The sequence below is a fragment of the Amborella trichopoda genome, chromosome 11, assembly GCF_054954075.1.
Source record: "Amborella trichopoda isolate Santa Cruz 75 chromosome 11, AtrichopodaSantaCruz75HAP2 v2.0, whole genome shotgun sequence".
Taxonomy (NCBI): Eukaryota; Viridiplantae; Streptophyta; class Magnoliopsida; order Amborellales; family Amborellaceae; genus Amborella; species Amborella trichopoda.
Genome location: NC_142346.1, coordinates 46,767,365 through 46,782,553, shown reverse-complemented (window position 1 = coordinate 46,782,553; position 15,189 = coordinate 46,767,365). Strand labels below are relative to the sequence as shown.

At 32.7% G+C, this 15,189-nt stretch overlaps 1 protein-coding gene across 3 annotated transcripts; it reads left to right on the top strand.

The window, feature by feature from the left end:
- The first annotated feature begins 6,434 nt into the window (after window positions 1-6,434).
- LOC18427717 (uncharacterized) lies at window positions 6,435-14,926 on the top strand. 3 transcript variants are annotated; one of them, XM_020663399.2, is made up of 6 exons: window positions 6,435-8,067; window positions 11,052-11,236; window positions 12,372-12,557; window positions 12,817-12,937; window positions 13,042-13,113; window positions 13,441-13,781. In XM_020663399.2, the coding sequence occupies exons 1-5, from the start codon at window positions 8,043-8,045 to the stop codon at window positions 13,059-13,061; spliced, it is 537 nt and encodes a 178-aa protein (XP_020519058.1). In that variant the 5' UTR covers window positions 6,435-8,042; the 3' UTR covers window positions 13,062-13,113; window positions 13,441-13,781. The 3 variants fall into 3 exon arrangements, with proteins under 3 accessions (XP_020519058.1, XP_088707225.1, XP_020519057.2); XM_088851099.1 differs by having other exon boundaries at window positions 6,436-7,382; XM_020663398.2 differs by lacking the exon at window positions 6,435-8,067 and adding an exon at window positions 14,741-14,926 and having other exon boundaries at window positions 11,107-11,236; window positions 13,441-13,557.
- Window positions 14,927-15,189: the final 263 nt, after the last annotated feature.

Genomic DNA, 15,189 nt, shown 5'->3' with positions numbered 1-15,189 from the left:
AAAGTTTAGGTTCATTTTAAAAAAAATTGAAAGGTATTTTCTTTATAATATTTTTTAAGGTCTACTGCCCACGGCTATCTTTTGCAAGGGTGTCTTTCTCTCATGAATTTATTTATTTATTTTTTTCAAATGGCAGACAATAAACGTACCCTAAAGTTGCTGTAATATTTGTCTCCCAAGATTTAGGTAGGCACGCCTTCCTCTTCATTTTTTAGTCTACTACCCACAATTAATATTCTAATTAGAAATTTTCTTACCTATCCTAACTTTTTTTTTGGGTCTACTATCACCAATTATCTTTTGCAAGAGTGTCTTTTATCTCATAGATTTTTTTCAAAATAATAGAAGTACACTTTCCTATAAAGTTTCTCTATTTTAAAATAATAGAAATATACCTTCCTATAAAGTTACATCCTACCTCCTATCTTATATGTCTCCCGATAAAGTCTATGCTTCTATTCTCACCTAACATATTCATAAAAATGGGTAGGGGCCTGTGATCCCCAAGGATCGTGATCCCCATGATAGGGGAATCATATTCACTTAGTTACCCAAAATAAAACTCTAACTTTATTATATATTATATATATATAAAAACAAGGTATCTTATTCTTTTGATACTTGTCTACCCTTAATTATTGCTTAATGTATTACATATATATGATTTAAACTATTTAACATCTTACCTATACTTTTCTATTTTGAGATAAATTTCCCATCATTCTTTTGATCAAATTTCAAAAAACCCATTAATTGATAAATCAAAATGCTATTTGGAATTTATTAAAATATTCCTAACATATAAAATATAAAATAGCTCAAATGTTAGCTGTATTTTGATGAATTTCTCTAAAATGATATTATTGATTTCTTTTTCTCTTTGATTTTTATTTATTTTCATCTATCTCTACTTACGTCAATATTAAAATTGTATCATTATTTTCTTTTGTTCACATAATTATTTTAGCTATTCTTCTATAAGCCATTACAGTTGTACCTGCGATGCAGGTAAATCTACTAGTTAAATTCATTTTATTTTAAAGGCTAGAAATTTGTAGAAAAGGTTAATTCTTGAAAAAATAATGCATAATTAAATTAATTGTGTTCCATAGGAATAATTTTAAAAACTTACTTTAAAAAATTTAATTAATAAATCTAGACTTTAACTGCTATAAAATAAAAAGTATAATTAAGAATATTATCATTAATATTAATATACAAAAAAAATTAAAATCTATGAGTAGCAAGGTAGCTCGAGTATTAAAAGTGGGAATTCCCACTAAACAGAGAAGGAACCTTTTGCCGATCATTCCCCACGCACACAAAAGGGCAAAAGGGACGTCAAGAGTGAACAAAAACTGGAATAGAGAAGTATTTTCGGGTTTTTTTTTTTTTTTTCTATTTGAGCTGAGGAAAAGTCTAGGCTGCTTGGTGAAGCCCTTGAGAAGCGGTGCACAAGTATATGGGATTTGGAGAGGAGTAAATTTGCTTAGGGTGAAATTTATTACAAAATCAAGAATGCGAATGCAAGTTCGGTTTCGTGCGATGATGATTTTTTAAAGGGATTTCTGGATCAAACAAACAGCACTCAAAGCCTGATATCCAAGGCTTTTCACCATTACTTGCAATTTGCATAATATGGTCCCTAATAGAGTTGTGATCATCATACCTCATGGTTAGTAATTTTGTCATAACAGTGTTTGCCGGGCTTTAGTGGGACTTATTAAATATTCATGTATCTTGCTTCTAAAACTCTAAATTCCTCTATCATATGCATCAAAATTTTGAGAGAAAGCAAGACCAAATCTTATTTTGAAGTATGGTGTATTAGACTTAAAACTAATAAACAAATAAATGAGAAAGCCATGAATAAGCCAACCATGGCTCTGATACTACATGTAAAAATAAACTACAGATTTACAGATTTAAGAACCGGAAAAACATATAAATCTTTCTTGATCGTACCTTACCTTCTTTAAAACAGTAGATGTAAACTTACCTTCCTTAATCCAAGGATGAAACTATGAAACTGATTTCAGATCTTTTATCCTCCAAGCTTGATGGGAAACTTTCTAATGGAGAGTAAGAGAGAGTTGGGACCGTCACCTTATATCATTTCCTTATTATGTTTATTTATTTTATCCTAACCCATCATAGGTAGTTATCTTTAAGAGAGAGAGGGAGATGATTATCACTAATCTTTGTCTTAATATTGAATAATCGACTCACTTAAATTGTGGATAATATTACTCTTATATAATTCGTTAGACCATAAATTGAGGATATTTTTTAACAAATTTTATATCAAAATTTGGAAGTTCACCTTACTTTGATTGTTTAAGATTACACCTTTGTGTAACCCACAATATACCACAGGTCCAATATGATTGTTGACTGTTGAATATTAAATTGGGTGGCTACCGTTGTGTCACACATATGCATAAATTCTGAGACAAAATTACTGGGACTTTGAGAGTAGTCAATGAGACGCCTACTTGATTCTACATCTTTACAACTAAGGGTGTTGGACTAGAGGTAAATACTCTTGATGAGCGTTTAAAAAATCGCCGAGTCGAACAGGACTCGCCCGGTTCGACTCGGAATTCACGAAAAAGGTACCGGATCGGTTCAAAAAAGAGAACCGGACGATTCCGCACAGTGACTCGCCGATTCACTGTGCGGAATCGGCGAGTCCGTGAAGAACACGGGTTGCACAGTGTTCTTCACGGATTTTTTCAAATTTGTCATTTTTTGATCATTTTTTTTGTTTTTTTCGGCATGTGATCTATTTTGCAGGCTGTAAACAGCTTTATTCAGATTTTTCAAGGATTAAATGGTGGAAAAATTGGTTGTTTTTGGATCAAGAAAAATTCGGGGTTTAGGGTTTCCGCCATTTCTGAAATTTCATGCCAAATAGGGCATGAATCTTTCAAAATTTGTAGGTATATTGATCTTAAAGCTGTGAATCAAAAGCTTTTGTTACTAATTTGTGATAATCGTTGAGAAAAACAGAGTTTTTTGGAGATTGAAGGCTTCGGTTCACAAAAACAGGTAAGAACTTTGGGTTTTTTTTTTTTCCGCCATTTGATTTATTTCACGGCATATTTTGAACAAAATGAGTTCAATAATTAGGGTTTTTAATCTTTATTGTGTCTAGTATGATTTAAAATTTTCAATTTTACGTAATCTGATCAATTACAGCAAGAAATTTGATATGAACAGTGAGATGCCTGCGGAACCAAATTCCGCTGTTTTTTTTTTTTTTTTCCGCCTTTTGATTTTGTTTTCATGATATATTTGAAATAATGTGTTAAAAATTTAGGTTTTTGATTCCTTATATTGTTGTTTATCAGAAAATATAGTCAATTGGATGTAATTTATTCACTTGGAGGTGAATTTTTGAGTTAAAATCGCTTATGTAAAACGACTCTGAGAAGAACAATTTTTTTTTTTTTTTTTTTTTTTTTTGTGTAGCCCATGATAGAATTTTTTGTAATCTATGATCGAATTTTTTGTAATCCATGATCAAAATGTTTGTTTTTTTTCTTGTAATCCATGATCGAATTTTATTTTTTATTTTTTATTTTTGTAACCCATGATAGAATTTTTTGTAATCCATGATCGAATGTTTTGTAATCCATGATCGAAATGTTTGTTTTTTTTTGTAATCCATGATCGAATTTTTTGTTTTTTGTTTTTTATGTAACCCATGATAGAGTTTTTTGTAATCAATGATTGAATTTTTTGTTATCCATGATGTAATTGTTTTTTTCTTTTTTTGTAATCCATGATCGAATTTTTTGTTTTTTTTTTTTCTAATGCATGATCGAATTTTATGTAATCCATGAACGAATTTTTTGTAATCCATGATAGAATTTTCTGTAATCCATGATCGACTTTTTTGTAATCCATGATCGAATTTTATGTAATCCATGATCGAATTTTTTGTAATCCATGATAGAATTTTCTGTAATCCATGATCGACTTTTTTGTAATCCATGATCGAAATGTTTGTTTTTTTTACTTGTAATCCATGATCGAATTTTTTGTGTTTTTTTTTTTTTTGTAACCCATGATTGAATTTTTTGTAATCCATGATCGAATTGTTTTTTTCTGTTCTTGTAATCCACGATCGAATTTTATGTTTTTTTATGTTTTTTTTTTTTTTTGTAATCCATGATCGAATTTTATGTAATCCATGATCGAATTTTATGTAATCCATGAGCGAATTTTTTGTAATCCATGATCGAATTTTTTGTAATCCATGTTCGAATTTTTAGAAAATTTATGATTTTTTTTTTTTAATCCATGATCGAACTTTTTGAAAATTTGTTAATTTTTTTTTTTAATCTATGATCGAATTTTTTGAAAATTTGCTGTACTTTTTTTTTTTATTTCTTTTTATCCATGATCGAATATTTTGAAAAATGATGATTTTTCGAAAAGATGTGAAAATCGTGATAAAGTTTTGATTATCATGATGTATTAAACATTTAAACCCAATTTTTAATTTTTATTGTTTGAGTTTGCTGTAAATTTTTTTTTTTTTTTTCCATGATCGAATTTTTTGAAAAATGTTGATTTTCCGAAAAGATGTGAAAATCGTGACAAGGTTTTAATTATCATGAGGTATTAAACCATATTTTAAATTTTTATTGTTAAAGTTTTTGTTGAAAAAATTGTATGTTGATGGATTATTTATGCAAAAAAATGCATGTTATTATATTTTCAATACAAAACTGTATTTTTTTTATCTGTTGTTCATGGATTTTTTAGTTGGAATGACTGATGTTAGCCGGCTCTTTGAAGAATTGTTTTTATTATTAATTTTTTAATGCAAAAAATGTATGTTCTTGATAATTGAGTTGTAGCCATGTTTGGAGCTTGCATTTTGTATTATTCTAAATGTTTGTAATTGATATGTACGAAAATATTATTGTCCTTTTGCAATAACAAATAACAATGAATATGACTACATGAACTACCGCAACATATTATCATTACATATGGTGATTATTTTTCTTTTTGAACTGTCAGGTTAATTTAAACTTTTTACATCTTAATTTAGATCGTATGTTACTAATTTTATGCTTTATTGTAGTCCATGTATGTTGATATACTTATTCCATGATAATTCTATGTTTATCCTTTTGTGTGATGTAAATTAAATGTTGAATGGCGGTTCATGCAGGGGAAGAACATATCAATATTCGCATATTCATTCAAAAACATGAAAATTCTTAATGGAGTACCCTCATTTTTTATTGAATTCCTAAAAAACAATATTTATAATGAATTTTAATAATTTTTTCAGATTTTTTTGAAGCTTTATTCTGACCGATTCACCCGATTCCGATCCGGATCGCCGATTCGCCGATCCGGATCGCCGATTCGCCGATCCGGATCGATTTTTGAAAAGCCCGATCCGAGTCACCGATCCGGTTTTTAAACCATTGCTCTTGATACATACTCGCCCTTTAAATTTACCAAGTTACCCCACAACTTGTAACCTCTAAAATTAAATAAATATTTTTTTAGGTAGTTCAACAGGAAAAGTGTTCCCTACTCGTAGTAAGAATGAAATTTAAGATGTCACATTATAGTGACGACTACTGGACCCCATTCTTTTAAAGTTGTATTTTTATACGTTGTAAAGTTTCTTGTTCTGGCGTTCTTCTCCAACAATCTCCTTGATAAATAAAACAAATGATAATATAATGAAAAATAGTTGCTTTTCTTTTAGTTTACGATTGCCCTGTATTTAAAAAAGCTATATTTCTTTGATAAATTAAGAACTCAGCACTTCTTTTTATAAAATTTTAATTAATTTTGAGCATTAATTTTCTTACAAATATATAAAAAAAGTAGAATAAAAAACTTTACCTTTTGAACGAAAAGCTTTTATCTCAAAGATAATGATATCAAAAGACTCTCAAACACATTGAAATAATTATCAAGGAGCACGTCTGGCATTCTCCCATGGGAGCATAATGTACAACAACTCTTTCAAGCAAACGAGCTACTTGAATTTCTTTTCATCCAAAAAGTCTTTGAGTTCTTGAATTACTGGATTTTGCCCTCCAAAAATTGGCCGATTCTTGTACAGTCTCATACATCACTTTTTCTAATGCACAGAGAATGGGAATGAATTTTTTTTTATGCGAGGTCGGTATGTACGGTCTAGATGTTATATCCCTAAAATTTATTATCCAAGGAAGATTTTAAGCATGAGTTTCACCTGAGGAAGCAAACGGACAGTATGCTCCGGCGATAGCTGCAAATATTTTCATCATCAACATAGGTATACATTAAATATTCATTTAAAGAACCGCACCAAAAATATTTCCCATGGTTCATGCATGCATTCTATTTTTTATTTTCCCATGATTCAAGCATGTATTTGATTTTTGATTTTGTGAGCTGAGCAATGAACCAGCTCAAATAACATTAGCCTTTACTTCTTGTTGCAAATTTTATACTGTAGTTGAGGAGACACTTAAGCATATGCCTAGATAGATCATATTCTTTGCCTTTATCATCTACCTGTAATCTCCTCTCTAGAATGATCTGATATGCTTGTTTGTGTTAGATTATAGTTATTAACCTATTTATGGATATTTCTTTGGAATTTTCTTACTAGTTCTCTAGGGAACAATGATGCTTGCTTGAATTTCTTACTCTCTCGAACATGTATTCTGACTGTGGCAGTTCTTTTAGCATGAGATGATTTTGTTGTGCCAAAACATGTTTGTCCAATTCTTGGCTATGGTGGGTAAATAATTTTTGGATGCTCTTATTGCCTGTTTTTCCCAATCAAAGATTAATCTTTTGGTAGTTAACCTTCCCTCTAAAAAAAAAAAATCTTTTGGTTTTAATGTTTATAATTTACTAAACATTTTATTTATTTCTTTTACTGGTTTTGGTAGATTATAGGCTCATTACTGACAGAGGAGACAAGAATTTGGAAGTGGAGCCATTCATAGCATTTTTATTTTTGGAAAATATGTTGTTTTATTAATTTATGGTAAAATAATTTCAGTTTATCATCATTATTCTGTTTTCTTGTTCTTCAAAAAGAAAATCACTCTTCATTTTTTCTTGATTTCTTCTGTTTTTTCTTTCCACTATATGGCTTTGGAGCTTCTAAGCCTTTCATTATGTGGAGATTTAAAGTGTTTATACCACAAAATCCCTTTTCATAAAGTTTATTAGAATATTTTGTTAACTCATAACTGGGATACCTATTTTCCGTACCACGAAATGCATAGTTGAAAACATTAGAAATCTCGCTCCACTTTCTATGTGTGTGTCAGTGTGTCTATGTCTAATCATGGACAGGCAGCCTAAAGTTCCTCGTCTGTGCCTCATGGGAGTTGGGTCAGGTGCCTCTGTTTGAAACTTATACCCTGTAAGTCTTACAACTCTAGAGGTTCTTCTAAATGGTAAAAGGGGAAATAATCAAGAATTTTGACATAGGTTATGAAGACCCTGGTTTCATTTTCATGAATATTTTGATGGCATATCACGGATATTATTGCTTCTTTCCATGCGATTTTTTTTTCTCATTTCATTTTCTGGTTCCATTTATTTTGCTAAAGGCTTTCTGAACCTCTGATGGTTTGTTAGCTCGTTGCTTTTCAATGGATCTGTGATTGGTTTTTTGGGCTTAGTTCTGTGGAGGAGGTTAGTTTTAAGAAGATGATATTCTCTGTCTCTAGGTCACTAAATTGTTGATGTTATATATTTCACAACTGGACTATTCATTTAAAAATCTGAACTCCACATCTCTCACCTTTGGGACAATGGTAATAAATGTGGCGTTAACTATAATGCCATACTTGTGTTGCTTTGGAAATTCTCAATGGTGACATAAGGTTGAGTTTGATTATTTTCGAAGATTGTTTTTTTTGGGTAGATTCATTTCCAAGATCGTTGAGAACAATTCATTACCATCTCAAGCTGGTCTCACTTCGTGCATGAATTTGATTTCCTTACAAGACACACACGCAAGTGTTTATATTTTCCTCGTTTAAAGCCAGAAGATGTCCTCTGTAGTTAGATCAAAAGGTACAATATTGCTGTCTTTGTAGATTGATTTTAATTCCTCCCAGTCAGAAGCATGATTGGGTAGTTCTTGTATCTTTTATTGAAGCTTGTTATGTCTGTTGTTTGATTACTGTACTGTGTGAGTGTGCATCAACAATTTATTGTACTAGAAATTGAGATATTAACGATCTGCTTAAAAGTTAAAACTAACCTCCTCTTTAGAGCCAACCATACAATACCAACCACAGATTTGAAAAGCAATGAACTAATAAACCAGCAGCCATTCACATACCCCTTAGCAAAAATAAATCAAACCACAAAAAGAAGTGAAAAAAAGGAAACTTCAAACCGAAAGAAGCAATTATAGCTGTGATAAGCCATCAATAGGTTCATGAAACCTGGATCTTCATAACCAAATTTCAAATTCCAGGAAATGTAGATTGTATTTGATGGCTTCTCAATTTTGATAATCTTGTGGGCTACCCAACTGATTACGTAGTGGAAAAAAAAGGGAAGAAAGAAGCACCTCTGCATGCCCAGTCACCATGCAACTAGGATTTCAATAGTGATCTAAACAGAAAATTGGAAAGAAAAATAAGAAAGCTAATACATGACATGATTTCACAATGCACTAAAGCATTCATTCCTCCATTGTAATTCATTTTATTTTGCTGTAATTTTTTGCACATTTGTTAAGGGAACAATAAAAGCAAACACAAGAAACTGCTCATACTCTCTACTCTGCTCATAAGAATTTAGCCCTCTCAAATACTAGCCTCCAAACAAGCTAAAGAAGCTGAGGAAAGGATTTAGGAATTCAAGCTAGAAAGGATAAGTTCTGATTTCCCAATTGTATTCCTGGAATTTCAGCCTGTCTTGATGAAGGGAAAAGGAAAAGTGGAAAACCCACTCTGTTGTATGGGGCAAGGTAGCTCGAGTATTAAAAGTGGGAACTCCCACTAAACAGAGAAGGAACCTCTTGCCGATCATTCCCCACACACACAAAAGGGACGTCAAGAGTGAACAAAAACTGGAATAGAGAAGTATTTTCGTTTTTTTTTTTTCTATTTGAGCTGAGGAAAAGTCTAGGTTGCTTGGTGAAGCCCTTGAGAAGGGGTGCACAAGTATATGGGATTTGGAGAGGAGTAAATTTGCTTAGGGTGATATTTATCACAAAATCAAGAATGCGAATGCAAGTTCGGTTTCGTGCGATGATGATATTTTAGAGGGATTTCTGGATCAAACAAACAGCACTCAAAGCCTGATATCCAGGGCTTTTCACCATTAGCTGCAATCAAGATGCAATAGTTTAGAAGACCCCTAGATGAAGAAGTGAAGAGCTCATCAGTCTCAGAATGTTATAGGACTTCTTGTTTATGCCAAGGAAAGAAGATAAAATGCTACAGTGACCAGATAGCAGAAGTGATTTCTTGGTCAAATCGTTTTACAACAGTTCTCGCCTGGTTGCTTCTAGGAAATGCAGTGCAATATGTTTTGCTTCTAGGAAATGCAGTGCAGTATGTTTTGCTTCTAAGAAATGCAGTGCAGTATGTAGCATGGTTTGGGGGATTCTGGCACCATCAAAAACTCAGGCTTTGGCTGGCTGGTCACTCTAGATAAGGTTTTTAACAGTAGGCCATCTTATGCATAGAGGACTACAAATCCAAACAGATGCACTATGTGCATAGCAGATGCAGAATTTGTATAACATCTGTTCTTAAACTATTTGGTCCTGGATGCTGCACTTGTTTGACACAGGATGGTCATACCAGATTCAATTGAGCTATTGATTAAAGAGTGGTTTAATCCTCTTTTGCTGAAGCTAGGATTGATCCCATGGAACTTGTGTATTCTAGCCATGCTGGGGAAAATATGGTTTAAACAGAACAGAATCTTCTTCAAAGATAAGCATCATGCTGAAAGATCGTGTAAAGCCACACTCATATCTAAGGCTTTTGTTGGAAAGGAGTTCTGAGGATATTCATGTACAGAGTTATATCAAAATTGGAATGATATCTCAAAGATTTAGCTCAAGAGGGATTCACGATTTTCAAGATGGATTCATCCAGAAGGAGCTAGTGAACGTGATTCCCGTGGGTGCACAAAGGGTCATCTCTCGCAGCTGGAGTGGGTGGTGTGTATTGAGATTTTCTTAGAATCATCGAGTCTTGCTTGGGGCCTATAGGAGTACATGTCTTCAATGAGCCGGTGGTGTGAGTCTAACCTACAAGGTTGACATGTGTCATGGGTGCCTCCAAACTGGATGGAGATCCAAATTGAAGGAGACTCAGCCAACAAAATTACATGGGAAAGGAAAAGAGCAGAGCACAGAGCACCCATGGCAGCACACAACTTTTGTTTTGAAGATTATTTCAGCATCATGAACTTATGGTTTCTTTCCATCATTCATTGAGAGAAAAGCAATGCTGTTACTGAATCTTTTGGTGAAAGATAGTACCCAGAAATCATCTCTGGTGGTCATAGATCATAACAACGAATTTTGGAATATTCTTTTGCCCAGAATAAAATTGTGGGTCAATTATCACTCTCTTAATTACTGTTATTCATAAAAAAAGAAAAAGAAAACCCTAGAAAAAATTGTATAGACTTGTGAGGCTTACAAGTCCTTGTGGGTCTGCTAAAGTATCCTGGAGATTTTTCTGTATGTACAAACATACATGTCCTACAGTTTATATAGGACCAGCCTGTGTCGAGTTCACTCAGGTGTTTTCCTCTGTCTTCAAATCATGATACACAAACATGCTTACGTATATATGCACATCCATATGCGCATTTATATGTTTGTGTACATATGCAGTTTGTAATTGTGTTATATAGCCTGTTTTTCTACTTCAATTTTTTTACAGATTTATATGTTTGTCTTATAAAGATTTCTTTTGACATGCTCTGATACCAAATTAGGAGCTCATCGAAAATGAGCCTTACTTTCCTTGTAGAAGTTGTTGATTTTCTATACGGTTGACAATCTTGTGCTTCATTTGCAGAACATGGCTCAGAGGTGCATAAGTCTGAGGAGCTTCCTTCAGAGAATTCTGAACCTGCTCCTGTGGAGACTCCCCAACAGCTGTCCACTGGTATTCCTCCACAAGCTGATATCCCTCCTGTTCAAGAGCAACCTAAACTGGATCTTCAGCCTATTTCTCGTAAAGTTGAAGTTCCTAATGGCAAGGTAGTGATCAATGCACAACCACCCACTCTAAAGTTGAAGTTCCTAATGGAAAGTATACCATTTTTTCTGATGAGTATCAAGAAAGTATGCAATGTACCACTGCCATATATTACTTTACTCCTAAAAACGGATGGTGGAGATTAATTAACTGTGGCTCCTAGTTACACAGTTACCATTGTACAGCTTTTCACCATCATATGTAATCAGTAACAGATGGTGGGTGGTAATTTTCCTTTTTTTTTTATTTTTTTAAATGGTTAAATTTTATATTTAATTTTTGTCTTACTTTGATAAGTTCTATTTTGTGAGGGTTAATCAATGAAAAAAGTTTGAAACTGTTGTAAAACGTAATGGGGAAAGACATAAATTGAAGGCATGTTAGAGGTATACCTGCATGAAGACAAAAAGAAGAGATCTTACTATAAAAATAAATTTCATACTTCAGGAGAAACTAGAGTCTAAAATTACTAACTAAAAAAAAAACTCTCAAAAGCTTTAACTTTACAATGATTGCTCAAAAGCAATTGCTATACCTTTTGTTAAAAAAACGAAGTTGTCAGACCTTCACATCATTTATGAAAGTTATTGAGGAGTTTCTTGCTATTTCTAGGATTGAGCAATTTATAATTATTTTCACAGGAAGCCTATAAAAAGATTTAGGCGGATAGGATGCTGGTGAAGTACATGGGAGATTACATTTCAGAGAAAAATGGAAGATGCCATTAAAATGACTTGGTCACTGTCATTATTTCAGAGAAAAATGGGAAGGAGAAGCAAAATGGCTGAATTTTAGTCAATATAACTCTTGGAAAGAAATGTTTTATCTTTGTTATTGTTCTTTTGATTCGTGAAGGGAGTGTGTGGCCCAATTATATCTAGAAAATAGGAGAGAGATATATAAATCTTGCAATAACTATAGCTATAAAGGCTACATTTTTCCATGGAAATGTGACTGAGAATACTTAGAACTGGAAAAGAGAGGCAGTAATGTACTTGGAAATGTTATAAATTCAGAAATTTGGAAAAGCTACCAATAATGGGTATATCTTTCAATGTCAGTCTTTCATATCAACTAGCATTTTGCCTGAACTCTGTTAACGCTTCACTTAGTTGGAACTATTTATCTACCTTCCAGGTTGGAGTTCTCATTGGAAAGGCTGGGGATACTATCAGATATCTCCAATATAATTCTGGGGCGAAAATTCAAATCGCAAGAGATGCTGATGCTGATCCGCATGCTTCAACTAGGCCAGTGGAACTGATAGGGACTCTAGAGAATATTAATAAGGCCGAGCAGCTGATAAAGGATGTCATTGCGGAGGTTCTCTGATTATTTCTGTCCTAAGTTTAGGAAAATATACTTTAGTCCAATGGACTATAGTATTCTCATAGTCCATTGGTTTCATCACCATCTGATGAATGATGGAAGGTGATGGAGAGTGGGTGGTGTATTTTCCATTTGAAATATTTTTTCAATTTATATCATATTGTCATATGTGTACGTATGCATATATGAGCGTTTATATATATATGGGGTGCTTTGTTTCCTGAACTATGTGTCTTTTTTCTCCATTCAACAGGCTGATGCTGGGGGTTCCCCAGCTCTTGTTGCTGGGGGTTTCGGTACCGCACAATCTGGTGGAGAGCAAGTTCGGATACAGGTTCCAAATGACAAGGAGAATTCTATTTCCGACCATTATAGTAATTCTCCTGACAAGGCCTACCCATTTTGACTATGGTTTAGGGGCAAAATATTAGAACCAGCTAAACTTTCATCATAAAATTCTGATGTATACATTTTGCAGGTAGGATTGATCATTGGTAAAGGAGGTGAAACCATTAAGAATCCGCAAACGAGATCTGGAGCTCGCATACAGGTAAGTGTACTTCTTTTGTTTTTGTTAATAGGGAGTTGTTTCTTCAATCATTGGGTAACTAAGTTTTCTTCCTTCTTTTTTCAATTGGCGAAAGGTAGGCATACTTTAGATTTTTCAAAATGATTCACTGGGGGGTTTAGTATGATTTATTTTTATTTTTTATTTTAAATTTTAAATTTTTTTGAAAAAGGGGTTGCCTATGCAGTTGTGCACCATGAGATGACTTCGTGTCATGCCTAAAAGCTACACAGAAAAATGCTATTCTTTTCAACCACTGATTTTGCTATAACTAAATCTAACTTTTCCATATTTATTCCTTTTCTGTAGTTGATCCCACAGCATCTTCCAGAGGGTGATGTATCCAAAGAAAGAACTGTACACGTGACAGGAAATAAGAAACAGATTGAGACTGCACAAGAAATGATCAAGGAAGTAATGAATCAGGTTTGTGAAGGAGCATGGCCTATTTATCTTTTGTCTGATGTAGTCATCATTCAGACTCTCTTGGTCCCATATTCAAGGTTAATTTGGACTGTCTGATAACTATGGGCTAGTTTTTTACTTGTTTGCCAATGTTATGTATTAGTGAGAATTATCTTGAGAACTCCAAAAACCGCTGATTTGAGTAGCGGCGCTCTTGTTTAATGAATACTAATGTTTTTGTTGAAGCATTGATGATATTAGTTTTCATAGCTATGGTTTGATGAATAACAATGTTTTCTAAATACTAAAGGTGGACAATTACCTTCTTAATAGTGATAAATAACCATGTATCTAAATACCTAAAAGAAAACCACAATGTTTTCTAAATAAATAAAAGGTGGAGGAGGGTATACCTGTTACGAAAAAAAAGTGAAAATATCCTAGTTTTTGTGTACTTTTTTCTCGCATTTGTTTTTGCTCTGTTTTTCTTCTAGTTTGTCGTGCAGTATGAAACTTGTTAATATTTGCCAATAATGTATGCAATATACTAGCTACCTGTAAAAGAAGAGTAAATCCACAAATGCAAAGTAAAAACTTTTCGTGTGCATGAGGGTTACTGTGAAAAGACTTTGCATTGGATGCTTTTTTAGGCACCTTTGGGAGAAACTGGGATCAAACATGAGAAGCATATCATTCTTTGGCCTAGTTTGATATATCCTGTAAATATTTGAAGACTTTTGTCATATTGTTGCATATAGATGAAGTTAATGATGTTTTCCCCTTGAATCTGAGAGATGTAAGCTGTCGAAAGCTCTTGGTTATTATTGAGGAAGGAATGCTGCATGAAATTAAATGCATTTCTTTTAGCCACTATTCAATCTTCATCGTGATGTGTGGGAGCTTCCTGTGTCATTATCTGATCAATATCTACTTAGATATGAATCGAGCAATAAATTTTTGTTTTATTTTGAAGCATATATGGTCCTTGGTGCCACTTCCATTAGCATATGAAAGGACCACATAAATATTTGAGAATGTTTACTAAAGGACTATATAAATATTTGCGAATGTATGATAATCAAGTTAATTATAATGAAGTTAATATTGATATTTAAAACCTGTAGCATTCAGGGAATCTGTCCTCTCATATTATTTTATGTCTTTGTATCTCACTCATTTCTTTCTTATCTCCTTATTGCTATAGGCTCCTACAAGGCCTCCATCTCTCTCCACTGGCTACCCCCAACAAACCTACCGCCCTTGTGGACCCCCTGGACCACCTCAATGGCAGGCACGCCCGCCCCCTCCTGCCCAACCAACAACGTATGATTGTCAACAACGTGGACCCTACCCTACCCTATCTTATAAATTATAAGATAGTATAATATATAATATAGTGTATTTTATATTTATTTTATTATATAATTAAATATATTGTATTACATAAATGTATAATATATATAACATAATGATGTATTTTTTATTTATTTTATTATATAATTATATTATTATATATATATATAATAATATAATATATTATACATTGTATATATTTTTATTATATAATAACATAAATATCTATTATATAAAAAAATATATTATATAATAAAATATATTATATATTATACAATAAATTATATTGTACATTATGCG

Bases quoted from the DNA above. Each gene is read 5' to 3' on its own strand.
- LOC18427717 (XM_088851099.1), top strand. From the start codon at position 7,301: ATGTGTGTGTCAGTGTGTCTATGTCTAATCATGGACAGGCAGCCTAAA. The intron at 12,558-12,816 runs GTTCTCTGATTA...TCCATTCAACAG, and splicing joins TAAAGGATGTCATTGCGGAG to GCTGATGCTGGGGGTTCCCC. The intron at 12,938-13,041 runs GTAATTCTCCTG...TACATTTTGCAG, and splicing joins TTCTATTTCCGACCATTATA to GTAGGATTGATCATTGGTAA.